We start from the raw sequence: 24642 nt of genomic DNA on the forward strand, positions 1-24642 counted from the left end.
CAGAGCCCCTGGTGAACTGCTGAACTTGCTGACTGAAAGGTTAATGGCTCGAATTCGGGGAGTGGGGTGAGATCCCGCTGTTAGGCCCAGCTTCTGCCAACCTAGCAGTTCAAAAATATGCAAATGTAAGTAGATCAATAGGTATTGAGTTGGCAGGAATGTAATGGTGCTCCATGCAGTCATGCCAGCCACATGAGACATGCACAAGAAGTGGAAAAAGGGAGAAATCACCAAAGAAGAATTCAAACAAATAGCCAACACCTGTAGGGAAAAGGTCCGCAAGGCTAAAGCAAAAAACGAGCTCAGACTTGCCAGGGACATTAAAAACAATAAAAAGGGCTTCTATTCTTATGTCAGTAGAAAAAGGAAAAACAAGGAGGCAATAGGACCTCTTCGAGGAGAAGATGGGGCAATGCTGACAGGGGATAGGGAAAAGGCAGAACTACTTAATGCCTTCTTTGCCTCGGTCTTCTCACAAAAAGAGAGTCTTCAACCTCAGCAAGATGGAGTGGATGAGGGATTGGAGGATATCCAACCCCAAATTGGGAAAGAAGTCGTCCAGGAATACCTGGCCGCTCTTAATGAGTTCAAGTCCCCAGGGCCAGATCAACTACACCCCAGAGTATTGAAGGAACTAGCGGAAGTCATTTCGGAACCATTGGCAACCATCTTTGAGAGTTCTTGGAGAACGGGAGAAGTTCCAACAGATTGGAGGAGGGCCAATGTGGTCCCAATCTTCAAGAAGGGAAAAAAGGATGACCCAAACAACTACCGTCCGGTCAGCCTCACGTCGATACCGGGCAAGATTCTGGAAAAGATTGTTAAGGAAGCGGTCTGCAAACACTTAGAAACAAATGCAGTCATCGCTAATAGTCAACATGGATTTATCAAAAACAAGTCATGCCAGACTAATCTGATCTCTTTCTTCGATAGAGCTACAAGCTGGGTAGATGCGGGGAATGCCGTGGATGTAGCGTACCTGGATTTCAGTAAGGCCTTCGACAAGGTCCCCCATGACCTTCTGGCAAGGAAACTAGTCCAATGTGGGCTAGGCAAAACTACGGTGAGGTGGATCTGTAATTGGTTAAGTGGACGAACACAGAGAGTGCTCACTAATGCTTCCTCTTCATCTTGGAAAGAAGTGACGAGCGGAGTGCCGCAGGGTTCCGTCCTGGGCCCGGTCCTGTTCAACATCTTTATTAACGACTTGAATGAAGGGCTAGAAGGCATGATCATCAAGTTTGCAGACGACATCAAATTGGGAGGGATAGCCAATAGTCCAGAGGACAGGAGCAGAATTCAAAACGATCTTGACAGATTAGAGAGATGGGCCAAAACTAACAAAATGAAGTTCAACAGTGACAAATGCAAGATACTCCACTTTGGCAGAAAAAATGAAATGCAAAGATACAGAATGGGGGATGCCTGGCTTGAGAGCAGTACGTGTGAAAAAGATCTTGGAGTCCTCGTGGATAACAAGTTAAACATGAGCCAACAATGTGATGTGGCGGCAAAAAAAGCCAATGGGATTTTGGCCTGCATCAATAGGAGCATAGTGTCTAGATCTAAGGAAGTAATGCTACCCCTCTATTCTGCTTTGGTTAGACCACATCTGGAATATTGTGTCCAATTCTGGGCACCACAATTCAAGAGAGATATTGACAAGCTGGAATGTGTCCAGAGGAGGGCGACTAAAATGATCAAGGGTCTGGAGAACAAGCCCTATGAGGAGCGGCTTAGGGAACTGGGCATGTTTAGCCTGAAGAAGAGAAGGCTGAGAGGAGATATGATAGCCATGTATAAATATGTGAGAGGAAGCCACAGGGAGGAGGGAGCAAGCTTGTTTTCTGCTTCCTTGGAGACTAGGACGCGGAACAATGGCTTCAAACTACAAGAGAGGAGATTCCATCTGAACATTAGGAAGAACTTCCTGACTGTGAGAGCCGTTCAGCAGTGGAACTCTCTGCCCCGGAGTGTGGTGGAGGCTCCTTCTTTGGAAGCTTTTAAGCAGAGGCTGGATGGGCATTTGTCAGGGGTGATTTGAATGCAATATTCCTGCTTCTTGGCAGGGGGTTGGACTGGATGGCCCATGAGGTCTCTTCCAACTGTTCTCTTCCAACTTCCAACTGATGTTTATGTTTCTATGATTCTGATTCTATGATTCTATGACTTTGGAGATGTCTATGGATAATACCAGCTCTTCAGCTTAGAAATGGAGATGAGCACCAACCCCCAGAGTCAGACACAATTAGACTTAATGCCAAGGGGAAACCTGTACCTTTACTTTATCATGTCCCCTCCTAGCCTTCTTTTCTCTGAGTTAAACATTCCTGGCTCCCTGGCCCCATTGACACTGCCATACAATGCCATTTCAAACGGCATGAAATCATCAACATAGACTCATATAATACAGTTTAACTGCAATGAATCTACACTGACCATATAATGCCTTTTCAAATTGTGTTATATGGCAGTGTAGATGCGGCCCAAGGCACTCAGGTCAAAAACTGTAACAATGCCAAGGGTAGTTCTCACATTCAAGGGGAAAAGATCAGGATGGAGAAGGTAGATGCAAGTCTGTAGCAGGCTGCACTACAACCCATTGCAAGAGACAGAGAAAGACAACAGATTGCGTGATTTAAGCGTTTATATTAATACATGTTTTTAACTCCACGTTTTACTTGGCTAAATGTTGTTACATTTTAATGATCTAATTGATAGTTATATATTATGGTTGTTCTGTGTTAGGTTTCATATGTATGTGAGGCATTAAATTTTGCCATAAATATGTTGGAAACCACTTTGAGTCATTCCCCCCCCCCCCTCGAGAAAAGCAGTATACAAGTGAAGAAAATAAATACTTTGCCTCATGCCAGGCTTGGAAACACATAGATTTCAGACGAGGCTCTATCTTTCACTCCCAACAAAGGCAGGGGTGATGTTTATTTTTATTCATACCCTGCTTTTCTCTCCTCAAGGTGACTCACCTTGCAGGTGGAAACAGCCTCCTCTCATGGAATCAGATAGATAGAAGAGACCCCCAAGGACCATCCTGACCAACCCCATGCCATACAAGCTAAACATTCCTGGCTCCCTGGCCCCATTGACACTGCCATACAATGCATTACATAGTCAGTGCAGACTCATATAATACAGTTGGACTGCATTAAGTCTACACTGACCGTATAATAATGCCTTTTCAAACTGTATTATATGGCAGTGTAGATATGGATGTCAGATGAGGCTCTCTCTTTCACTCCCAACTAAGGCAGGGGTGATGTTTATGTTTATTCATACCCTGCTTTCTCTCTTCTCAAGGTGACTCATCTGGCAGGTAGAATCAGACTCCTCTCATAAAATCACAGAATTGAAAGAGACCCCAAGGACCATCCTGACCAACCCCATGTATTACAATAACAAACCGTCAAAGCCCTCCCAACAGGTAACCCTGCTTAGTAACCTCCAGACAAGAAGGCTTAGAGCTGGAAGGGACCCGAAGGACCATCCTGACCAACCTCAGGACATACAATATCAAAGCATCAAAGCCCTCACAGCAAATAACCCTGCCTTGAAACCTCCAGAGAAGGTTTAGAGTTGGAAGAGGCCCTAAGGATCATCTTGACCAACCCCAAGCCCTACAAGCAGATAACCCTGCTTAGAAAGCTCCAGATAAGGTGGGTTAGAGCTGGAAGAGATGTCAAGGAGCATCCTGACCAACCCCAGGCCATACAATAACAAAACATCAAAGCCCTCCCAACAGATAACCCTGCTTTGACACCTCCAGAGAAGGAGAGCTGGAAGAGACCCCTAGGACCATCCCGTCCAACCTCATGCATTAGAACAACCAACCATCGAAGTCCTCCCAATAGATAGCCCTGATTAGAAACCTCCAGAGAAGGAGGTTTAGAGTTGAAAGAGACCCCACGGAGCATAATGATCAACTCATACAATAACAAACCATCAAAGCCCTCCCAGCAGATAATCCTGAGGTTTCAAAACCTCAGAGAAGGGGGCTTAGAGCTGGAAGAGACCCTAAGGACCATCCTGACCAACCCCAGACCAATTCCAAGCCCACCCAGCAGATAACCTTGCTTAGAAACCTCCAGAGAAGGAGGCTTAGAGCTGGAAGAGACTCCAAGGACCATCCTGACCAACCCCAGACCAACCTCAAGCCCTCCCAGTAGATAACCTTGCTTAGAAACCTCCAGAGAAGGAGGTTTAGAGTTGGAAGAGACCCCAAGGACCATCCTGGCCAACCCCAGGCCATACAATAACAAACCATCAAAGCCCTTTCCACAGATAACCCTACTTAGAAACCTCCAGAGAAGGAGGCTTAGAGCTGGAAGAGACCCCCAAGGGTTCATCCAGTCCAGCCCCATTCTTCCATGTACCCAATCAAAGCACTCCCGACAGAGGGCCACCTAGAACCCTGAAGAAGGCGCCCCCGCCGCATGTTCTGCTCATCAGCCCTGCCCTTCCCTTTCTTTACCTTTTCCACATTCTCGACGGTGAAGTCCAGGTTTTGCTGGAGCTGGAGGGGGGCCTCCCCGCGGCGATCCATGGCTCGCCCTCGGGGAGGGAGGGCCCTCTCTTCGCGGGGAGCCCGGGCTACAGCCGCCACGGAGAAAGCAGCAGAGGCAAGATCAACATCCTGAGGGAGGAGAGGAGGGGAAACAGCCGCCCGACAACCCGAAATGCTTCCCCTCCTCAGAGAAGGGCGAGCCTCCCTTCCACAGAGGGGGCATCTATCTTCTCCAGTGAGGGATCTGGGAAAGAAATGGGGTCTCCTGGCTATAAATAAGGGGCGGGGCCATGCTGCCTGTCAATCTCAACTGAGGGGAGAAGGGCGGGGCGGTTCCTCTTGCTCCCAACCACATTCAAGGTCTGTCACACACAAAAAAACCCCAAACCTTTAATATCAGAAAGGCGTAGAGAAAAGGAGGGGGCCTGCTTGCCTCTCTTTCTCAGGGAAAGAGGCACCACCCTGTCGCACAGCCGGACTCATTGACTGACAGTTGGGCCGGGCACCCAACAGGGCAACCAAGGAGGGGCTTTCCGGCGTCACTGAGCTGTCCGCGTCAAACGCCTGCCTGCCGGGTTGTTCGTTAGTGCCCCGTCCGTTCAGGCGCTTCGGGACAGCCCTCGTTGGCTAAGGACCTCTCTTGTCGCGAGGGGTGATGGGAGTTGTGGTTCGGAATAGGCGAGGCTGAGGGATTAAGCGGGAAGCGTCGTTGCGGTGTTGCGCCACCTGCTGGGGAAAATGGCGAAGCGCTTCTGAGTCTGGAAGGAACAGCCCAGTGAAGGAGAATTTTTTCAGGTAATATAGGCTAGAGTTGGCCTAGTAGTTATTGAATAAGACAGCCATTGCTATTTGAAACATATGAACAAGAGGACAAAGTCGCTAAGTTTCTAACAGTTCTGTGATTGTATATTAGGTGTGGGTAAATTTGGACCCTCCAGGAGATTTGGGCTTCAACTTCCACTATTCCTCACAGCCTCAGGCCCTAATTTGGGCCTTCCAGGTGATTTGGGCTTCAACTCCCACCATTCCTCACAGCCTCAGGCCCCTTCCTTTTCCCCCTCAGCCGCTTAAGCGGCACCTGGAAGGCCCAAATTTGCCTGTGCTTGTATATTGTGTTGTTCATTCATTCAGTCACTTCTTCATGACCTCATGGACCAGCCCACGCCAGAGCTCCCTGTCGGCCGTCACCACCCCCAGCTCCTTCAAGGTTAAGCCAGTCACTTCAAGGATGCCATCCATCTTGGTTGGCCCCTCTTCCTTTTTACTTCCATTTCCCCCAGCATCATTGTCTTCTCTAAGCTTTCCTGTCTCCTTATGATGTGACCACAGTACTTCAACTTTGTCTCCAATATCCTTCCCTCTAATGAGCAGTCAGGCTTTATTTCCTGAAGTATGACTGATTGGATCTTCTCTCGGTCCAAGACACTCTCAGCACTTTCCTCCAGCACCACAGTTCAAAAGCATTATCTTCCTTCGCTCAGCCTTCCCTATGGTCCAGCTCTCACATCCGTAGGTGACTACGGGGATTACCATTGCTTTTACTATGCGGATCTTTGTTGACAGTGTAATGTCTCTACTCTTCACTATTTTATCGAGATTGGTCATTGCTCTCCTCCCAAGAAGCAAGCGTCTTCTGATTTCCTGGCTGCAGTCTGCGTCTGCAGTAATATTTGCACCTAGAAGTACAAAGGTTGTGACTGCCTCCACGTTTTCTCCCTCTATTTGCCAGTTATCAATCAGTCTGGTTGCCATAATCTTGCTTTTTTGATGTTTAACTGCAACCCAGCTTTTGCACTTTCTTCTTTCACCTTGATTAGAAGGCTCCTTGGCTCCTTCTCGCTTTCAGCCATCAAAGTGGTATCATCTGCATATCTAAGGTTGTTAATGTTTCTTCCAGCAATTTTCACTCCAGCCTTGCAATTTTCACCCCAGCCTCGCATTCAATTTTCACCCCCAGCCTTGATGTGTTCTGTATTCATACAAGTTGAATAGGTTGGGTGAGAGTATACAACCCTGCCGTACGCCTTTCCCAATCTTGAACCAGTCTGTTGCTCCATGGTCAGTTCTGACTGTTTTTAATTGGTCCTTATACAAATACCTCAGGAGGCAGACAAGGTGATTTGGTATGTCCATACCACCAAGAACTTACCACAATTTATTATGATCCACACAGTCAAAGGTTTTAGAAAAGTCAATAAAACAGAAATAGATGTTTTTCTGAAACTCCCTGCCTTTCTCCATTATCCAGCGGATATTGGCAATTTGTTCTCTCATTCCTCTGCCTTTTCTAAACACAGCTTGTACATCTGGCAACTCTCGCTCCATTTATTGCTGGAGTCTTACTTGCAGGATCTTGAGCATTACCTTACTGGCATGAGAAATAAGGGCCACTCTACGAAGGTTTGAGCAGTCTTTAGCATTTCCCTTTTTTGGTATGGGGATATAAGTTGATTTTTTCCAGTCTGGTGGCCATTCTTGTGTTTTCCGTATTTGCTGGCATATGGCATGCATCACCTTGACAGCATCATTTTTCAAGATTTTAAACAGTTCAGCTGGGATCCCGTCGTCTCCTGCTGCCTTGAGGTTAGCAATGCTTCTTAAGGCCCAATCAACCTCACTCCTCAGGATGTCTGGTTCTAATTCATTCACCACACTGTCAAAACTATCCTCGATATTATTATCCTTCCTATACAGATCTTCTGTATAGTCTCGCCACCTTCTCTTGATCTCTTCAGCTTCTGTTACGTCCCTGCCATCTTTGTTTCTTATTATGCCAATTTTTGCCTGAAATTTAACTAATGTTTCTAATTTTCTGGAAGAGGTCTCTTGTCCTTGCTATTCTGTTGTCTTTTTCCACTTCCATGCATTGCTTGTTTAAAAATAGTTCCTTATCTCTTCTGGCTAACCTCTGTTTACTTCACTGTTTCCTTTTGCTTTCCTCCTTTCTTGGGCTACTTCCAGTGTCTCAGCAGACAACCATTTTGCCTTTTTGCCTATACATTTTTGCCTATAAAATGTATAGGATCACCATAAATGAGCAGGTGACAAGCAATCACACACATACACAAGTAACATGAAGCTAAACATCCGTCTTTGGAGCTGAATTGTCATTTGGGCTGAATTGTTCCATTTCAACTTTTAACAAAAAAAACCCCAAACAAACAAACAAAAACCCATTTTGATAATACCTAAATGACCCCATAGGCTCATGATGAGGTTTAATTGGGTATTAGGATGCTAGTCCATGAAAATTTGGGTTGTAATAAAGGTGTTTGTCTTCAGGACTGGTGGATGCATATTTCAGACAGGCAGCGTGGCTGTCATCCTGGAGATTAGGCAGGTTGTCTTTCAAGTGAACCAAATAAAAGAATTTACTTTTAAGCAGCAATTCCAAGCAGTAGCCTGAAAATGGTTTGTCCATTCTTTGCTTGAATATCTTCCTCCAACCCCTGCTGTGGCAAAGCTGCTTCTGCCCAACCTCCTGTAAAAACGGAACTTCCTTTAAATTAGACATTTAATAAAATGGGAGACACACCCATCAAAACAGCCACTAATTAATATCATGACTGTATAGGTTAGGGCAGTGGTTCTCAACCTGTGGGTCCCTAGGTGTTTTGGCCTACAATTTCCAGAAATCCCAGCCAGTTTACCAGCTGTTAGGATTTCTGAGAGTTGAAGGGCAAAACATCTGGAGACCCACAGGTTTAGAACCACTGGGTTAGGACAATGGGTCTCAAACTATGCTTCTCCATACTTCAGCTCCCACAATTCCTACAGCTGGTAAGCTGGCTGTGATTTCTGGGAGCTGAAGTTCAAAATACCTGGAGGAGCACAGTTTGGGAACCACTGGGTTAGGGTAAAGAGAACATGAAGAGAAGAGTTTAGTATTGGCACTTGCTTTCTGCCAGGTTTCTTAAAAAAAGAATTCCAAATTGTTCTGACTAGTGGCAGATTTCAGAAATAGCTATGTTAGTCTGGAGTATCAGTATGCAGAGATTTGATCACACCTTCAGATGAGCTGAGAAAAAGAAATTGGTGTCATAAGCTTTTGTAGACTATATAAAGAAATAGACCTAGTTTGTGAAAGTGTATGCAGCCTCTAAGATCCACGATCCCTTTGCATTTAGACTGATATCAAAGAAATAGCTTATGTTGAGTATTGCGTGTTCATCCAATTTTACCAGGGGCATGGAGGGAAAATAGCATAGCCTAGTGTTTGATAGATTCTAAAGTGGCTCTTAGTTTCTTTCTTTTACCTCTTCTTAAATGTGGAACAAAGTCATTCCACTAGGTTTCTTCCCTTTTTTGAGCAATAGTGTAGTAGTAAACTGTGAAGTGCAGGCATAGTACATCTAAAATACAGACTGCTGTGTTGATATAGATTAAAAAGCAATTTTCTAATCTATATCTTGGTAATTTTCATTTCTAACAGGAATAGGCCTTTCATAAAGTTAGTGTTTCTGAATTGGCCATTTAAAATCAAGGCATTCCAAAATACTTTGAATTACACCAGGGACAGCTCATAATATTAAAATGTTGGAGAAATAAATCTACCCTGTCTTAGTGAGGACTGTATCCAGGTCCAGAGAAAAACTGGGAGCCTGACAAAACTGACAGATTATGTCTCCTAACCAAAATACCTCACTACTTCACCCCTGGATGCACAACAACATTACTTTTGAGTAATGTGGTAATAGCTGCCCATTTAATCTTGGCTCATTACTGGAAACGTGTAAAGCATTGTTAAAGAAACTGCATGAAAAACAGTGTGAATAAAACAACACAAAATACTCCAATGCATGCCCTGAACCTGCATTTGATTCACATTTTGATGCAAGGCCTATAGTTATGAATTAAACTGGCCATAGTTGTTTTCTCACACATCAGCATGATCATATACACAAAATCAATTTTGCACTGCCTCAGCAGGCTTTATTGCTACAAGAAGTTGCTGCTGTACAAAAATAGAGTTTATCCAAATGCAAATAAAGAGTAGAGAATACAAAACCAGGAAAGGAGGAATGGGAAATGCCTTTACTTAGATCGAGTGGGGGGAAAGGACACAGAGCTGCTGGCTGCAGGCTGGGGCAAAGCATCTGCTTTAAATGTTACCCCAGTCTTGGTTCTCAGCATTATAAATAGGTGCCACCAGAGATGAGTGGGGTGCAAACAAATAAATAAATAACTTAAGAGAATAAATAACTTTGTTCAGAAAGTGTCAGTTCTAGAGTGGATGGGCTGCCCTGCTGGTATCAAGAGATGGCAGCCCAAGAAATGTCAGGGACTCTTGCTGCTTCCAGAGCTAGCCTGACAAATGTGCAGCGGCCAAACTCCAAGCTATAGCTGGTGTAGCAGGGAATGTTGCAAATTCGAAAGTTAACACCATCATAGATTTATCAGAGAAGCCCTTTCTCTAGCTGCATATGATTTGACTGTTCTGTAGAATCAGAGACTTCAACAGCTGTGCTTTCTGATCAGCTCCACATTGCCCGTGTTCTATATTCCACCTGCTGCAAGCTTGTTCTCATGATAAAAAGCTCCCCAACTAGATCAAAAACTTTAAGAAGGAAGAAAAACCCAGAACAAAACCAGGAAAGTATGCCATTCAGTTCTCAAACAATAAGCTGGCTATCCTAGCACAGGATGGATGACAGTAGCAATCACTTGAGTCTCCAGAACCCAGAGGAGGTATAGAAGAACAGCTGTAAGCTGACCTGAAGCTTCTACTGAGGGTTGCAGAACTGGCCTTTATGCTCAACTACATCATCAATGGAGCTACACCAGGCTCCTAGAGGAAATGGAGGTTACAGAGATGGAGAAAAAGTGATTACATGTGCTTTGCAGCTGATGCAGCTGAGTGACCCTAACAAGCAGCCTATTTCTTTAAACTGGCTAAAGAAGGGCTAGTGATAAGGAGGGGGCACTTAAGGAGCTACTCATTAGCACCATAGTTCTTTGTGTTGACCTCCCTGCCCACTCATCCTTTGAATGAGGTTTGGCCAATTCCAGTGATGGTTCTCTACTGAAGGAGGAGACTTGATGTGTGAGTAAATTCACAACACTGTTGACAAGAAAGATCCTTCCAGAGTGACACTCGTTGCTGATTTCACTGGTTTGGCTGAGCTTAGTTTCACCATCCTGTCGCAGGCATGAAGAGGACACTGTAAAGATGTCCAACATGTATGCCTGTAAGGCTTAGACCCATTGAGCCAAGAATACTGTGCTCCCTTCCAAATTATTGTTCACCTGCTGCTTCCTTTTGGCCCAGCAAGCCGCACTCCAGACTGTGCATCTCCTCATCCCAAGAACCACAGACATGTAGGACTCTTGGCAGGCCTGCGATGGGAGCATAAACACCAGTCACTTCAGTGACTCTGTGAGCTCCGGCAGATGGTGCACCTCAGCCCACACAACCACATTCTGCAGCTGAGACTTGGCTCACTGTCTTCCAGGCATTGCGTACATCCATGAAGGAGAAGTCCTCATACTTGGTGGGTCGACAGCATGGATGGGAGGAGGGGCGTTCATGAGACCCAGGCTTGATGTGACCGTGCCGCAGCAGGTTACTCAACGTGAGGTCATAGTTTGTGCGGTCTCGATGGCAGGACCCACTGCAGTACTTGAACTTCACAATCTCGTCTGACTCAAAGCCGAGTCCCAGATCCCGGACCTTCAACCTCAGGTTGTGCAGGCGGCAGTTGCGGCTGCGGCTCCCACTCCCAGTTTTTCTGGATCCTTTCCTGGTTTTGGTTGCACCCGCTGGGGAACGTTCTGCCCTGAACAATTCTGAGGCACTGGACCCTTGTATAGTCACGTTTTCTCCTAAAGGAGATAGAAAAAGGTGAGTCACAAGAGAAAAGAAAGGCACAGGGAGACTGCTAGGCTCCATGAGACAATAAAGGGACATGATACATGAATTAAGTATATAGCTGCTCCCTCAGCCCACACTATGCCCATTTCATCTGCTCCCCAAATTACTAGCTGTCTAACTCTAATAAGTGTGGTAAATTACAGAAGTGAAATATCAAAGTAGAACACATGAAGAAAAGTAAGCTAGAAATTTTGACTGGGAATCCCAATAGAAGAAGTGTAGGTCTCAACCAATCAGGACATTCTAAGTTCCTACCATGCCAGTTGCTCCATGCACCCAGGGATAGGGCTTCCCTGTCCTTTTCCTCCATGGGGGCAGGGCTGGCAATGCCCATGCCTTCAGAGATTGCTCCCAATGTCTGGTTATGATGCCAAGTCTGTGGAGTTGCCATGATGGTTCCAGCAAACAGTGACAGCAGAGTGAGTGTGCTCCACAGTCCAGGCTCCTAGGGAAAAGAAAATGGCCCATTCCAGTAAGTATGGTCAAAGCAGTAAGGCACAGAGACATTTAGGGGGCAATCTTAGAAATAAATGATAGCAGTAAAGTGATGATGCAAAATGCAAGTGTTTCAGGACCACTTTACAGATTTTCTCATGGTCATCTCTTCTGTGTTGGAAAATGCAACCATATGCATTTTGTTATATATAAAAATGAAAAAAAAGAGTTTGTCTCATCATAAGTACCATGAGAAGCAGAACAAGGAAATGCAATTTGTAGAATCTCCAAACTATCATAACTAGTGTCCATGACAGCTGTAGGATTCTGGGGGTACTAGTATTCAGAATTAATATTTCCAAGCCCTGTCAAAGTTTGACAGCTATATACATATACAGTAAAATCAACACATTTGAATTCATCATGTGTAAAAAAAAAATGCTGTCTGCAATGAATGGTTCTGTGAGATTCGGATCCCAGGAAAGCATAAACTGGTCTACACAGAAATAAAATATCAGACCAAAGGAGAATGATGTAAAAAAGAAAGGACCCATTCTGTCATACTTTGGAAGAGGACAGAAACGTCTCTGAAGCAGGGGGCTCTGCAGCTGCCCATGGTCTCTATAGCTAGTGCTTTCATGGCAAGTCAACTGTCCAGAAAAATGAACTCACCTTGTATCGTACTTGTTGAGCAGGCCAGCTCCTGTAGGCAGAGAGAGATCTGGCTGATCTGTACCTTGGCTCCTCCACTCTCCACTCCATCCTACCTGCAACACAAAGACACAGTTCAGGAACTAGAGCCCGCTTCTCTGGTGGAGTAACCTAATTTCTGCTTCTACAACTTCCTAAGTAAGTTGTCAACCTTCCCCATCTTTGCATCACTTGATAATTCCTTCCTGTCTTGCAAGATTATCTCCAACTATATAAAAGCAACCAATGCCAGTTGCATAGGAACCTCAGAGCTTGGAAACTTTTGGGCAACTCCCAGGATTCCTCAGCCAATGGCCATGCCAAGCACAGTAGGGCTTCCTGACTAACTCCAACTGTGATAAGATCTAGCTTGAGAAAAAATAATCCCAAGCAGCGAACACTTAAAAGTGGTACATATACAAGGACTTTGGCAAATTTGTAAGGGTTTTCATAGGTAAAGAAAAAGAATACAAATGAGTTGTTTACCCATGGGGTCCCTCTGTGATGGTTGTTGTTATTGTTGCTTTAGCCGTAATGCCTTTAAATTGTTGCTCATTTATGACACCCCTAAGGTTGACCTTATCATAGAGTTTTCTTTAAAAGATTTGTTCAGAGGAGTTTGCCTTTGCCTTTCTCCGGTGTGAGAGACTAACTTGCCCAAGGCCAGTGGGTTTCCATGGCTGCATGGGGATTCAAATCTAGAGACGTAGTCCAGTGCTGAAACCACTACAAAGTACTGGCTCTTTCTCTCTGGGTGTGCAGCTACCATGATTTGGGTGATCTCGTCAGCTTTCTTTTTCACAGAACATTTTGTCTCCTTCTGATGTAGTTTTGCTGAATTTTATTTCTGAACAGGGACCTCCTGTACTCTAAGGATCTATAACTAGACAGATACAGATATACATACCCATCATCTTTGGTCCCTTCATTTACATTCTGCCTTCTGACCTGGAATCCCATGGAACAGTTTCCCAGTGACCAAGACAGAGACAACAGAAGACAGTGCTCTACAACATATCTTTTTTTTGTGCCTGGTGAAGGTTGCCCACATCACCCCAGTGCTAGAGACTGGAATTTGACCAGGTTAATTTTCCTCATGGTGAAGAAACATCTGGACTCTTTTCTTCAGCTTCCAAAAAGGTGCAGTTTTACTGGATCCCACAAGGTGGCAACACAGGACAAGATTTTTTTCTGCTTCTTAAACTGACCACACGCAAGGGATAAGAAGAAAGGAGACCCCTTGCTCTATCTTAGGGGCTGGAAGAGAGATCCCGATTCTCCAGACTTTGATATCAAGGAATCTAAAGTGGTTTAGAGGTACAACAGAATGCCTTCAAAGCTAGTTGTGAAAATGGTAAGCTTCTTGCAGAAACAGAAGAAACATTTCATGACCTTAAATGCTCTAGGATGTCCTTCTCTGTCCTACCATCTTCCAAGCTTCAACATGTAGAATAGGAGTGGGCAATTGGTGGCCTTAGTGCTGCATGTGGGCCTTTGTCTAATTTCAAAAACCAACTGCAAGTCAGGTCTCAGCAGGAGGGATATTTTTCATCCTTAGAAGATCCTTAGGTGAGGAGTATGTGCAACAGAGAAAAATAAGAAAATAAAGAGAGAGGAGTGGGCTTCTGTCATGCCCACCACCAGCATGAGTGCCTTAACAGGTTACCCCAAGAGAATGTAGCATTTGGCAGGAAAACCAGGTGACCTGCTTCTGCAACAGAATAGATAATTTTCTAACTTCTTCCAGGTTTTCAAGCTGGGCCAGAAACATCCCAAGGGACACAGATGAATGCCAAAATGAAGACTACTGTTTGCTTTCATGTTCTGCCAGCTAGCGAAAGCATGGCAGAGTTCTCAGCCATATAAAAACTGAGACACCATCGAATTATGCTTCCATATCATGCAAACCAGCACAAAGTAATAACCAATTGATTGTAAATCTTCTGGGAATAATCAGCTTTCAGCAACTATTCTAGAAGCTTCAGACAAAGAAATATTTCACTTTTCCCAAGACCTTTGAGTGGGAAAGCCATGACACCACTGACTGTTATACATAAGCCAATTGGCCATAATTAGACTAATCTGCCTCAGTGGAAACTCTGGAGAACTGGATCTCTACTAGCATCACTACATAAGAGCAAGAAACGCTGCTTCAGTCACCGCCCCTCCAAAAAAAGGTCACCCATAAGCATACGATTTGGAATGGATAGGTAGACTCATTGGTTAATACTAAATAAGAAAAGCATATGAAGGACCATGGTTATGAAGGACTATTAGGGTCATTGCAGAAGATTTGATTGCATGCTTGCATAACTGGGAAATGGTACGTAATTCTAATTTTGTATTACCCAGTAGTAGTTTAATTTCATCACTGAGGGGCTGTTTGTGCCATATCCCCATATCAGGGAGGGTTGTTTGAGACACGGTTTGTGAGAGTGAAACAGGCAAGCATGGAGCAGTGACCACCATTCTTGTTTTTATCAAAGGTGATTTGATAAACACAAAATAGTGAATACTAAGGAGGAGCCCCTGGTGACACAGCAGGGGCTGTGTCACCAGCTGCAGAACTTGCTGACCAGAAGGTTGACAGTTCAAATCCAGGGAGTAGGGTGAGCTCCTGTTTTTAGGCCCAGCTTCTGCCAACCTAGCAGTTTGAAAAAATGCAATGTGAGTAGATCAATAGGAAGTGCTCCGGCGGGAAGGTAACGCCGCTCCATGCAGTCATGCTGACCACATGACCTAGGAGGCATCTACGAACAATGATGGCTCTACGGCTTAGAAATGGAGATGAGCACCACCCCCCAGAGTCAGACACGACTAGACTTAATATCAAGGGGAAACCTTTACCTTTACTTTAAGGAGGAGCTGCAGTCTCGATTCAAGGCGTTCTAAGAGAAGACTATGGAGCTATTTTCAAGAGACTGCAAGGATGCTGGTGCTTTGAGCAATTGCAAGCATACCTCTGGGATGAAAATACATGGGGACAGAAGGAGGGCATCTCCCCTTAAGGGTGACTTAAACTATCATCACATGTCGAAAGGGAGACTCTAAGGCAACCTGTTGCAGAGCTGCAGGAATTTTTGCAGGAAGTTTGCCTGATATTTATTTTCCAAAACAAAAGAGTAGTTACAAAGAAAGCATTCCTCAAAACTGGCAAGCAGCCAACACACAGCACATCCTGCTCACCTGTAGCAGAAGCCTGGTGGCTAGAAACACAAGGTAACCTGTGCATTTTGGATGGTGGTCTTGAACACCCATCTTCTGGTGGAACAATGTAGCATGCCTGTTTTGTCTACAAGCAGAACCTAAATTACCCCACACAAGAGCTACCAGGCTCAGTGAGCAAACTCTCTAAGGCAGGATTTGCAACCTGATGCCACTGTTGCCCTGGGCGGCAACCAAAACTCTGCTTGAGCAGGAGTGATCTGCTAGGGAGCCATCAAGTGTCAACCCAGAACAGGCACCACTAAGGATGAATGGTCCAGAGAGACAATTTCCACAGCAATCCTAGGCATATTTGTTCTGAAGGAAGTCCTCCTGTGATAAGTTATGCTTTTTGCTAAGTAGGAAAGTGATGCACCAGAAAAGCAGCCTCTAAAGTTTGGTACATTAAGAGGCTGTCAAGAACTGTTTGGATTTGGATCTCTCCTTTTTGAGCCATGTCTGGAAGTTGTCCTGGAACAAGCAGTGAGTCTTTGCCTGATAGGCCTGGGATGAAAGCACCACAGAGTTTGGAGAAGTGGAGAGAAGCTTGAAACAGTTCTCTTGCAATTGGGAAAAGAGAAGCCCTGAGATGGACTTTCTGGAGCCCTTTTCACACCAGGGTTTCCAGGTCCCTCTCACACACACTTACTCCATAGTCCCCATTCTCTCTCCCAGTTATCTGCGCCACAATCCCCATCTCTCTCCATTAATAAATCCAGATGAGTGGCCAGAGAAGCAGAGAGAAGCTTAGACCACCTCACTAGTGAGCAGGGAAGGGAAAGAAGCCCACCTTGAGACAGGACTATCTGAAGCCTTCTTCACACCACGGTTTCCAGCTCTCTCTCTCAGTTACTTGCTCCATAGTCCCCATTCTCTCTCTCTGTTATCTGCACCACAATCCCCATCTCTCTCCGTTAATAAATCCAGATGAGTGGCCAGAGAAGTTTGGACGACCTCACTGGTGAGAAGGGAAAGAAGCCCACCTTGAGACAGGACTATCTGGAGTCCTTTCCAGGCCTCAGTCTCCATCTCTCTCTGAGTTATCCGCATCACAACCAGCCTTCCTCTCTCAGTTAATCGCACCACAGTCCCCATCCCTCTCAGTTAATCAAATCCGGACGAGTGGCTGGAGAAGTGGAGAGGAGCCCGGGCCAGCTCTCTCGCTTTTGGGGCGAAAGAAAAGAAGCCCGCCTTGAGACCTTTGGGACACAACAGTCCCCGTCGCTTTCCCTTACACAAATCCGGATGAGTGAAGGGAAAAAGCGGAGAGGAGCTCACACTACGGAGCCTCCGGGAACCTTCGAGGGCTTTACAGTCCCCAGCACCTCCCTCCGATCTTGGCACCACGGTGCCCATCTCATCTCGCCTCTGCCGGGACCATTTGGACGGGAGGCCTGGCTCTGAATCCACTCGCGGCTCCCTCCACGAAGCCCCATCCCGCACCTCCGTCCCAAAGCCCCGCGCGAGCCTCCTTCGCCGGCCCGTCGCTCTCTCACTCTCTCACTCACCGTGGGCGCCGTCTGGGCCGAAGGGGCGCCTCTGGCTGGGCGCGTTGGAGGCTCCTCTGCGGGGACCATGCTCCGAGGAAACGGGCCGGGAAGCGCCTCCCTCTGCCCTCGGGTGCCGGCCCTCCTGCCTGGGCATCGGGTCCGCTCCCTGCGCCAGAGAGACACGGTCAGCCGGGACCCCCCCACGGGGAAGAAGCGCCGTCCCGACGTCCCTTCTTCTCGTGCGGGTCTGGCCTCCCGCCTAGGAAGCCCGCTCCCTCCCCACCTCCGCCTTTCCCCAAGGAAGACCCGCCGCTGCCCTTACCTCTCGGCGGTGGCGCCTCCTGGGCAGCAGCAGCAGCAGTAGCAGCAGCAGCAGCAGCAGCTCCTCCGCGTCTCATCCGCCGCCCCCGGGGGCCATGGCCCTTCCCTGCCGGGACCCTTCCCCGTGGTTCACATGGCCGGCAGGCGCCCCCGGGTCCAGGCCTCCCCCTGCGGGCGGAGAAGCGGTGAGAGCGGCAGCGGCGGAGGGGGGCGCGCTGCCCGCGGGGCCGATGCAGGGAAGCCCATCCACGCGGGGCCGGACTGGCGGGCAGGAGCCCCGGGGGCGCGCAGCCCAAGGCCCTCGGACGGGAGGCGAGAGCCGGCTCCATGGCCGCGCCTGGCGAGAGCACTCTGGCGGTGTCGGGTTCCAGCCGCCGCCGCCGTCACCTGATCCCCGGGAGGGGCGGGGCGGAGGCGCGGGAGGGAGGGGGGAGGGAGGCACCGGAGGGGCGGCAGCATCCCCGGTGTGACCCCCACCCACTCCCCTCGCAGGCGCCCACCTCAGTCCGCGGAGCCCCACCAGGTGGGATCAAGGGCTGGGCTACCTGTCCGCGCTCTCTCCGCGCTAAGCCTTTCGCGCAGTTCCAAACCCGGTCTTTACAATGCAGATGAGTCTATAGGGAAATCCTGGAACCAGTTTGAGGCCCGGGCACTAGCCGCAGAGCGCTTGATGAGGGCTTTCTTCTGCCCGCTCTTGTGCTGCCGCAATTTGAAGTTAGCTTCGAGCTGCATTCAGTGTTCAGTATTGCATGGGCAAACTTGGGCCCTCCAGTTGCTTGGGGTTGAGAATCATAGTTGGAAGAGACCTCGTGGGCCATCCAGTCCAACCCCCTGCTAAGAAGCAGGAAAATCGTATTCAGAGCACCCCCGACAGATGGACATCCAGCCTCTGCTTAAAAGCTTCCCAAGAAGGAAGCTTTTAAGTTTCCGGTAGGCTGTTAGGAACTGTGGGAGTGCCTCAAACCAGTTTTAGGATTTCCAGTGTAATCATCTGCACAGCAAAACCCTTTTCTTCAATACTGAGTTGAAACTGGATTAAGTGGTTAGTGTAGATGGCATCAGAGGGAGTGGAGAGAGTCTTTTCAAAGCTGGTGTGCTTCAGATGTGTTAGGGTCACAACTCTCTTCATGGATGGCCATTGGGAGTGGTACAAGTTGTGGGTCAACACATCTGGAGGATACCAGTTTGGAGAATGCTGAACCACAGAGATGCTGTGAACACTCTGAAGATCTGAGATTATGTCAATGTTGATATTCTCTGACCATCAATGTTGATGGCAACAATTCTATGCTTAGTTTTGATGTACTACTAGGGTTCTTTCACACAGTAATTTTGGTACTATGGTCTATTCTACTTTAAGTGTCACCACATCTGATGGATTCCTTAGGCCTGTACTTCATTGAGTCACTAGGGTTTGCTGGCTGAGAACTTTAAGTGCCCCTCCCAAAACTGCAAATCCCAGGATTCCATTGAATGTTGCCAGGACACTTGAAGTGGAATCATGAAGCTATAATCACTTTGTGCTGAAAGATGCCTGGTAGCCATTCTTCTGGTGGCAACTCTCTCAGCATTTGGCTAGGCTGGTATTCTGAACACAAGCACACAGCTCCTGTCTCAAGTTGAACAAAACATATAATCATCCTGGTGGAAATTGCCAGGTGGTAACACACAGTTGGCATAACCCTGAAAACTCAGGGTTGCTCCACATCACAATAACAAGAGTAGGATTTGATGGAGAGGAACAAACTGATGAAGAGCAATAATAGGAAAAAGCATACAAATGTTGAGGTCGGGATTATTGTCCATGTAACAACCACTTTTACAGGATTGGAACGACAGACTAGATATTCTCTGTCACATTCCTAATTTTAGGACATCCTCTCTTGGGTTACTCCACTGCAGCATTGGAAAGAAGATGTCACACATTGCAAGTGCCCAAAACTGCAAATCTCAGGATTCCATTCACCTATTAACTGCTCACCTGTACTTGCTGCTTGGGTGGCACAGAACTAGAGATGGCTTTTACTCATTTCCTTACTCTGGGCACCTCCATTTGCCCAATGATGCCCAAACCTCTAAAAGCTATTGCACCATGACAGCAAGCAGCCCCCATGGACCTTCCTATGGTGCTGCCACAGTAGACCCAACCCCTGATCCAGGCCCGTAGCCAGGATTTCATTTCGGGGGGGGGCTAAAAAATTTTCAGGGGGGGTTTCGGGGGGGGGGGGCTGAGTTTCGGGGGGGGGGGCTGAGTCTGAGTGAAAGAGGGTCTAGCCTAGCAAACCTTTTGTATCATTACCCCAATACCCCCATACATATGGGATATATTGAGAATGGTGATCAAATCATGATATTAATAAACGTAACAGTTTAAATAATGCACCAGTAAGGCCTTTTCGCAAACCACCATGAGAATTTCAGGGGGGGGGGGGGGCTGAAGCCCCCCGAGCCCCCCCCCCCCTGGCTACATGCCTGGTCACTTCCCTTGAGACTACTACCAAAGGTTTATAATGCAATAGATTTGTGACTGCTCTTGCCTTTCTTCAAATCTTTTAAGTAGCGTAACTGCTTTTTGTTGGTAATAACCAGAACTTGGTAAAGTTATTTTGGGTCATACAATGCCCAGAATAGCCCAGGCAGCATGGCCAATTGTAAATCCAACAAGTAACATTTTCAAATCTCTTAAAACACAAAGAATAGCGCTCTGTTGCCCTTCTGAACTTCTTTATATGACCTGCCTCCCCACCCCCAGGACCAGGCCCGTAGCCAGGATTTCGTTTCGGGGGGGGGGGGGGGGCTGAATTTTTTTTCAGGGGGGGTTTCGGGGGGGCTGAGTTTCGGGGGGGGGCTGAGTCTGAGTGAAAGAGGGTCTACCCTAGCAACCTTTTGTATCATTACCCCAATACCCCCATGCATATGGGGTATATTGAGTATGGTGATCAGATCATGATATGAATAAACATAACAGTTTAAATAATGCACCAATAAGGCCTTTTCGCGAACCACCATGAAAATTTCGGGGGGGGGGGGCTGAAGCCCCCCGAGCCCCCCCCCCTGGCTACATGCCTGCCCTGATCCATGTTCCGACCCTATAGGCCAGTTGTTCTCAACCAGTGGGTCCCCAGGTGTTTTGGCCTACAAGTCTCAGAAATCCCAGTCAGTTTAGCAGCTGTTAGGATTTCTGGGAGTTGAAGACCAAAATACCTGGGGACCCACAGGTTGAGAACCACAGCTGTAGGCTGTAGTACAATAGGCTGTTCCCACTTTCATTCTTGCCTGATAAAGTGATTCCAGTTCCTAGTTCCAAGTCTTTTTGGAGATGATGTTGAGGAATTGTGGGTGTTAGAGCACAGTCGTTAGGTGAAGAGAGGCCAGTGTGCATTGTAAAAAAGGGTGTAATTATTTCCTTGCACCAACCAGAGCCAGTGGAGCAAGTGCAATCAGCCTTCTCCATTTGTGGACGTTTAGCTTTTGCCGATTTGATTATGTGTGGGTTTGATTGAAGTGTCCTCTCTAGGAATCTCGAGGTTCTTGAATGCAATCCAGTGATCAACCTCTGTCAGATATTGACCATAGAGTTGTACTGGAGGACCGTTCGCTTAGGTGTTTTCTTAAATTTTAAAAAAGCAAAAAGCAGCTTTGTATTTGCAGTCTTTCCACTTTTGTGGGAGCCCTGTCCCCCTGACCCTGGTGAATTTGTAGGGTTTATTGTATACTCCATATTACCAGAAGAATGTAACATACATGTCCACTTACCTTAGCTGTCTACACTATCTTCTTACAGTCTTAAAAGTCAGATCACTAATCTACGTAGCTTGATACCAACTATACTAGGGATGAGCAACTTTGGCAAGTATGGGAATCAATTTTCACCCCTCCATAGGTTGGGGGGCAGGGTAGAAAGAACACTTGGTACCAACCCTAGTCTACACTGACTATCAGCAGCATTATGAATTCACTGCTACTTGCAGATACTGGGGATTCAACTTGAAACCCTTCGAATGTAAAATGTGTGCTCTCCCATTGAGCTACAGCACTTTTCATCCTGAATTGGGGCTGAGAGAACAATTGCCACCTGATTTCCCCACATGCCCTGTGAACCCCCCTCCCCACACTCAGGGGATTATGGATTAGCTAACGCCCACATAGCCACGGAGGGTATGCCACACTAATCTCCTTGTGGGCACCTGGCCCAGTTCTTACCTCCAGCCCTCCGTTCCACTGTGCTTCTCCCAATTGCAGATGAGGAGCTGCTGTGGCTCAGCAGAAGCCACCTGGACCACAGTGGGGCAGCCTTTCCCCCCACGGAGGAGGTCTCACAAGGGGAGGTCTCCCCTGTGTCTTTCCGTATTCCCCAGCACCAGGCAGCTCCCAAGGGCACTGGTGTCCATCCAGTTCTGGAATCCCCTCCCCTTCTTGGCCTGCTGCTGCACATAAGCCCCTTTGCTCTGTTTCTTGCTGGCTGCGCTTGCCCTCAGCTGCTCTCCCTTGCCTCTAATTAGCTCTTCCAATGGAATGAGCCAAATGGGGTGCTGCTCTTGGCACAGGATCTAAACTGGCATCACTTGACAAATAGCCAACTCAATCTCCTCGGGCTTATATAAGAATTCTTTGCGCTGGAGAGGAACTGGACACTCATTAGTGGTTTCCAGTGCTGGACTCCTGCAAACGGGCCTGGGGATATGCCTCCCCACCCATCCCTCCGCCTTGGGCCAGCTATATATAGGGCAAGCATTATTTACTCTTAGTCACATAGGATCTTACCCCTGAGCACATTCGCTTAAACCCATTAGGATTATCCTGTATGACAGGTCCATTTTGTTAAAAGTGTAGCCACTCCTCCCTTGCTTACACTTACCATGTAGAGACTTAGAGCTCCCATAAACCACTGGCTAAAACAGCCCAATTCATTGCTGGACCCATGGGATTGTGCTGCAAAGAACCAGCATTAAGGTTTCATGCTAAAATTTAGTAGCTGCAAGGAATCTCAATCTCAGACAGGATCTAGAGAGGCGTCAACCTACTGTGTTAGCTTTGAGTAGGGAGCATTATGTTCTTGCTTTCCCAGTACTACAACCAGACATACCTCTTCGTCACACTTTAAATCCGGTATCTGCTTCCTGCAGAAGTCTGGGCTTTGTAGTTTAGTGAGGTTGTTAAAGGCTCCTCCCTAAACTACAAACCCCAGAATACTGCAGGAGGCAGAAACCGGGTTTAAAGTGGATTCATCCTCTAGTGTGATAAGGTCCATAATTGTATTTATGTGTAACTGAAAAGGCACCAAGGCATTACTTTGACATTTTCATAGCAGAGAATTGCTAATTTGATGAACTTTTGGTCACAAGTGCAGGCTTGTCTCTTCAACTTACCGGAGAATGTTTATTGTTTTATTCATATCTTATAATAGGGTTAATTTCCTGCATAGTTATTCAAAAGTAATTTCTACTGTTTTTATTATTATTTTGTCTCTTCATCTCCCTTGTTTCCATTTTCCATTTGCACTGTCTTTTCTATCGTCTCATGTTTCGTAGATTATAAATTTGTACACAAGACTATCTCCACATTCGTTTTCCTCTAGTAAATACTTGAATTATTTAAAAAATAATAACAACTATTGCTATTGCTATTACTGGTGGAAAATAGCAAAAGTCAAGGGAATCAGTCACAGAGACAGTTATGCATAAGCTGACCAATCGTCCATGTTATTTAATTGAGCTTTTTATATTAATTTTTTTTAAAAAAATGGTTACCATGTTTTTAGTCAGTTTTAGTTCAATTTTACTATCATTTATCCTGAAATGAAAGAGTAAGATGAAAATGATACTTCCAAGTAAAGACTGCAGACTTTATAATGCAGTGTCTGAAAGAGCCCTTCAAAAGATATATAACTTATGTTCCAGGTTGTGTACAAACCATATATTCCTGTGTTGCTGGCTCCTAGTGTTCCATAGAAGGAATCAATGAAGTAACAGCAGTGATGGCAAGTACAAATGTTTTATTTCTCAGGCAAGTATCCAAGTAACATATGCAGTCAGCCCTTCATATCCATAGTTTTTGTATCCATGGGTTCAACCATCCACATCTTGTAATATTAAAAAAGAAAACAAGCAAAAAGCAATACTTGATTTTATCATTTTATATAAAATGAATGCCATTTTACAATGGCATTGTATATAACGGGATCCTGGAGCATCCATGGGGCATCCTGGAAAAGCAGATATCAAGGGCCTACTATGCACCCCTTAGTCAATTGGTTGTTTGAAGATGGATACTGTGAGGAAGAAATGGCACCTGCTATGTAGTGTTCTGGTCTAAGCAGACTGTTTCATATTGAATCATGATGAGACTTGGTCTGTATGAGTGTCTGGTTAAGGTCAGCAATGTGTTAAAAGCTTTTTTGAGTACTTTGAAACCCCAGGGCAGAACTGATCTAAATGGTACTTGTATCTCAAAAGAGCCGTTAAAAATGTTGGTCATGGGAGTCCTGTGTGCCACGTTTGGTTCAATTTCATCATTGGTGGAGTTCAGAATGCTCTTTGATTGTAGGTTAACTATAAATCCCAGCAACTACAACTCCCAAATGACAAACTCATTTTTTTTGAGTGATGGTCACTCCTTGGGTTAGTAGGTGTCTTGTGGCCAAATTTGGTGTCAATTCATCCAGTGGTTTTTCAGTTATGCTAATCCCACAAACAAACATTACATTTTTATTTATATAGATGGTTAATTGTGTGTGTGTGTGTGGGGGGGGGGGAGTATAAAGAGGCAGTATGTAGTGAAATTAAATGCAGATGACATTTAAGTTACTAATGCTTAGCATTAATAAAATAGGTGTTGCTCTTAACACAAACACCCTGGAATTGCTTGAGCTACGCTAGTTGTAACATTACATGTACCCCATTTAGAAACTTCTGTCGTATTGTTTTTAAGGTTAGTTTCACAGACATCCTCACTGAATCAGATGAAGTGATTTCTTGGATGCTCCTTTTGTCATAAGTATAGTGTTCAATTTACAGTACTTGCGCTTTCTCTTCCATTCGCTCCAGTAACTCTAAGACATTTATATTAACATCCTATACTACACGCTGTTTGGACAATTGTTTCCTGCC

At 46.1% G+C, this 24642-nt stretch overlaps 2 protein-coding genes across 6 annotated transcripts in view; both read right to left on the bottom strand.

Annotated features, from left to right (window-relative positions):
- The window catches only part of IPO13 (importin 13), a 58471-nt gene extending 53415 nt beyond the window's left edge, over positions 1 to 5056 (bottom strand). For 2 of the 3 annotated variants that reach the window (XM_060773347.2, XM_060773346.2), the window contains exon 1: positions 4490 to 5055. In XM_060773347.2, coding sequence (XP_060629330.1) covers positions 4490 to 4561 — 72 coding nt within the window. In that variant the 5' untranslated portion in view covers positions 4562 to 5055. Of the gene's footprint in view, positions 1 to 4489 lie in introns of all 3 variants that reach the window. The other variant, XM_060773348.2, reaches the window with a different exon arrangement.
- Positions 5057 to 9428: 4372 nt separating this feature from the next.
- ARTN (artemin) lies at positions 9429 to 22215 on the bottom strand. 3 transcript variants are annotated; one of them, XM_060773342.2, is made up of 6 exons: positions 21737 to 22215; positions 17535 to 17701; positions 17231 to 17378; positions 12501 to 12595; positions 11649 to 11838; positions 9429 to 11344 (listed from the first exon to the last, which is right to left on the bottom strand). In XM_060773342.2, exons 3-6 carry the CDS (start codon positions 17364 to 17366, stop codon positions 10923 to 10925), a joined length of 843 nt encoding a protein of 280 aa, XP_060629325.2. In that variant the 5' UTR covers positions 17367 to 17378; positions 17535 to 17701; positions 21737 to 22215; the 3' UTR covers positions 9429 to 10922. The 3 variants fall into 3 exon arrangements, with proteins under 3 accessions (XP_060629325.2, XP_067324022.1, XP_067324021.1); XM_067467921.1 differs by lacking the exons at positions 17535 to 17701; positions 21737 to 22215 and adding an exon at positions 16513 to 16680 and having other exon boundaries at positions 17231 to 17315; XM_067467920.1 differs by lacking the exons at positions 17231 to 17378; positions 17535 to 17701; positions 21737 to 22215 and adding an exon at positions 16513 to 17192.
- Between the last annotated feature and the right edge of the window lie 2427 nt (positions 22216 to 24642).

This window comes from Anolis sagrei, chromosome 4 (genome assembly GCF_037176765.1).
Source record: "Anolis sagrei isolate rAnoSag1 chromosome 4, rAnoSag1.mat, whole genome shotgun sequence".
In the NCBI taxonomy this organism is placed as follows: Eukaryota; Metazoa; Chordata; class Lepidosauria; order Squamata; family Dactyloidae; genus Anolis; species Anolis sagrei.